Consider the following 4201-nt stretch of genomic DNA (forward strand, 5'->3'; position numbering starts at 1 on the left):
ATTAAATGCATTAAACGAAGCTTTAAACATATCGAAAAATCCCGATTGGGGTATACAATATAATTTGGGATTGTGTTACACGAGTTTAAACGATTTACCAAAAGCAAAAGAACATCTTTGACAAGCGGTACAATGCAGCCGACAAGAAAATTCATTTTTAGCATTGGCAGGAGTTAACATATTGGAAAATGACATACCTAAAGCTGTAGAAGTTTATTATGCAGCATTAGAATTATCACCCGACAGCGTGGATTTATCAACGTCACTCGGTTTGCTTTATATGAAAATGGGAGATAATCAAAAAGCATTAGAACATTTCGGTTCTGCATTGGCACATAATCCAGATTGTATAAAAGCTCTGATGGGTACGGCACTCGTGATGCAGGTATTTTAATAAAAAGATTGCGTCTTAAGCAAAACAAGAATCAATGATTGATAACAAATAATTATCAGAATTACAGGGAATACGATGTTGCTTTATCGAAATATAAAATAGCATCAGTTTCACTAGCGGAATCTCCATGTTTATGGAATAACATCGGAATGTGTTTTTTTGGAAAAAAAAAATTAATCGCAGCCATAAGTTGTCTAAAGCGTGCCAATTTTTTATCACCGCTGGATTGGAAAATTTTATATAATTTGGGTTTGGTACACATTTCGGCACAGCAATATGCTTCTGCTTTTCATTATTTAACTTCTGCAATGAATTTGCATCCAAATATTCACCGAGTTTATTTACCACTGGCAAGTGAGTAATAAAAATCGTTTTTTTTTTTCGGTTTATTTACAACAAAAAAGAAAATTTTATGTTTTGTACTTTTTTTCTATTTTATTAAAATGGATTTGGGTCAAAAATAATTTTTTTTTTTTTAAATCACTTGAGTTTTGTTAACGTTTTCAAATACAAGTTTCTATTTATAAAAAAAAAAAATTGTTTTTGTGTTTAGTTAATACTCGAAAATTTTCCCATTACGAAAAAGGGGACGAAGTAAAAAAAAAATGAATGAATGAATTTGTAACGTGCGTGCACGCGCGCACGTGGATTTCATTCATAAAATAAATATAGAAAAATAGGGGGGAATTTTTTCCTGTTGTTATTCGCAAAAAAAAAATTATTATTTTTTCTTTTACAGTTACTTTAACACATTTAAACGATGCAAAAAATGCAATTTTTGCTTTTGATAAAATGTCTGAACATTCACCGGATGATCCTTTGACCTTTTTAAACTATTCGCTATTTTTATACAAACAAAATGATTTAACAAAATCAATCGATAAATATAATAAATTTCAGGAACTTGTTGAAACTGGTAAAAATGTCGACAGCAACGTGAGTGAAATTGATTCGAATGTTAAAAATAAAAATTTTTTTTTTCTTTTTGTGTAAAATTTTGTTTGTTTTTAAGGTTATAAAAGTAGCAACGAATTTAATCAAAATATTAACAAATGAAAAAAATGATGACGAAACGGAAAAGGAAAAAAATAACAGAGAGGAAAACGACAAACAAAAGACAAACGAAAAAAAGAATCCTTTGGGAAAAATTCAAAAATCGAATCATTTACATAATAATTCAAAAGAAAAATTAAACGACAGCGAAGAAATTGATAAAAAAAATTAATAAAAAAAACAATTATTGTTTTAATTATTAACAATAAATTTGTTTTATTTAATAAAACCTTTTTGTTTTTATTAATTTAAACTTTTTTATTTGTTTTTGTTTTTATAATTTTCTTATTTTGTTAACTTTTTGTTTGATTTTCGGTTACAAAAGAATTTTCGTAAGCAATAAAAAGATTTCATGTCAATATAACGTTCTATAAATGCTATGCGAATTTTATTTTGTTTTATTTCTTCATTGAAATTCCCTTAATAAACACAAACAAAAAAAAGATTTATTATTATTATTATTAATAGTATTATTATTAATTTTAATTGATATTATTTATTCGATTTTCGATAATAACAAAAGCGACGACGACGACGACGACATTTTCAAAATTAAAATTGAATAATTGAAAACGCAAAGATTAATAATAATAATATTTAATCCGATTACGTTTTCATTAGTTTATTAAATAATATATTAAAAGCAGATGATATTGACTATTTTTCGATACTAATAATAATAATAATAATTTTTTTTAAATGTATTTATTATAAACAAAAAATATTTGAAATAAATAATTTTTATTTTATTTTATTTTAAAGGTCAATAAACTATTTAAAAATTTTTATACCTGTTTAAAACCCATGATAATAATAATAATAATAATAATAATAATAAAATTGATAACAATAATTTTTATTAAGACACGTTTTTAGATTTAACGTAAGAAAAGGATTTATTTGTTTGTTTGTTAGCGTTTGTATGTAAATTTTAAATATTTCTCTAAAAATAATCCGAGAAAAAAAAAAAAACTTAAATCATTTTTTTCGAATCGTTCTTGTCGTCCGTTACAAGGGGTTAATGACCTAAAATCTGATGATAACATTTAAAAAAATATATAAATACGGTTGAATAAACACAAAAAAAAAAAAATTCGACCGTGCAAAAAAAATAAAATTCTCACAAGTACGCGCGTATTTATTTCTCGAAATTCTTTTTTTTTAAATCAATAAAAATCAATAAAAAAAGATCAATAAAAAAAGTTTTTTAATCAATATAAAATCAATAATATTTATTTATTTATCGATTCAATTATGAGATTAAAAAAAATAAATAAATAAATAAATAAACCCTGTCAAAAATCGAATCCATCTTTGATTTATTTTTTACCTATTTTCTAAAAAATAAAAAATTTTCCGTGGGAAGTTTTCCCGTTTATTTATCGTTATTGATATTAATAATAATATTTACTTAATTAAAAAATTAATTAATTAATCAATTAATTAATTTTGCTTTTATTACTTTGTAAAAAAATTTTTTTTTTCTAAATTAATTCATTTTTTTTTATTAAAAAAATTTTCCTTTTTTTGAAATAAGTTAAAAAAATTTTGAAAATTTCTAATTTGAAAAAATTCTAGAAAATAGAAAAAAAATGAAAATTTTCGATTTTCCATTAATAATAATAATAATAATAATAATAATAATAATAATAATAAATTTAAATATTTGCCGAGAAACAAAAGAAAAAACATATTTCAACGGTTTAAAGTTAAAACTTTTTTTTATAACGATTGATAAATATTTACATAAGTACTACGTAAATATTACTTTATTTAAAAAAATAAATACGTACATAATTTATGTATACATTATGTATGGATCTACGTAAATATATTTTTTTGATATGTTTATCAAATAAAATTTTTACTCGATTTTAAAAACAAAAAAATCGCGCGTTTTATGTGGGGGAAAAAAAAAATTTTACAACCTGATATTATTATAATTACCTCAAGCAAATTAAAAGAAAAAAAAATTTTCTTTCAAGTTTTACGTTTCTCCGGTTTCATAAAATGATTAAAAAATATTAATAATAATAGTTATGGAATAACGGTGAAAATATATTAAATCGAATTAAAAAAAAAAAAAAGAAAATTTCAATTTCTGTTTGTTTACATTATTCGATACAAAGAAAGGAAAGGATTAAACCTTTTTGTTTATAATAAACCTTTTACCAAACGACGCACACGCAAAATTTTTAATGATAACGTTTTTTTTTATCAGAAAAAAAAAAAAATTAAATCTTCGCGTTCGATTGAGTAACGGGATCGATAGTATTATTATTATTATTATTATTATTATTATTATTATTATTATTATTATTATTATTATTATTATTATTATTATTATTATTATTATTATTATTACAAAATATTAATTAAAATTGTGAATTGTTTTTGTTTTGAGTTCAGGACACAAACCTTCCCTCCCTCCACCCTTTTGCCTCTTGTCAAAAATTTAATTTAATTAACGAAAAAAAGTAAAAATTAATAATTGTAATTTTTTTTATTACTTCTCCGTTTTTTATTTTATTTAGAAAATGATATGAACCCCCGATCTCCCCCCCCCTCAAAAAAAAGTCTCCTCGCAAATTGTTTTAACGAAATGTATAAGAAAAAAAAAATTTTTAAATATGAAATCATCAAATGTGTTTCACTGAGTTTGAAAAAAAACGATATTCGATTAATCAAAACAAAAAAATTCGATTGGCAACACTGAATTTAATGATGACGTCAAACAATGAGGAGAAATTTTTT

The 4201-nt window shown here is 22.7% G+C and overlaps 1 protein-coding gene across 1 annotated transcript in view; it reads left to right on the forward strand.

The window, feature by feature from the left end:
• The window catches only part of Phum_PHUM278770 (bardet-biedl syndrome 4, bbs4, putative), a gene marked incomplete at both ends in the record, with an annotated part of 2156 nt that extends 537 nt beyond the window's left edge, over positions 1-1619 (forward strand). Inside the window, 4 exons of the mRNA XM_002426771.1 lie at positions 139-385; positions 454-748; positions 1134-1351; positions 1407-1619. Of these exons, the coding sequence (XP_002426816.1) occupies positions 139-385; positions 454-748; positions 1134-1351; positions 1407-1619 (973 nt within the window). The remainder of the gene's footprint in view (positions 1-138; positions 386-453; positions 749-1133; positions 1352-1406) is intronic.
• Between the last annotated feature and the right edge of the window lie 2582 nt (positions 1620-4201).

This window comes from Pediculus humanus, genomic scaffold, assembly GCF_000006295.1.
Source record: "Pediculus humanus corporis 1103172107660 genomic scaffold, whole genome shotgun sequence".
Taxonomy (NCBI): domain Eukaryota; kingdom Metazoa; phylum Arthropoda; class Insecta; order Psocodea; family Pediculidae; genus Pediculus; species Pediculus humanus.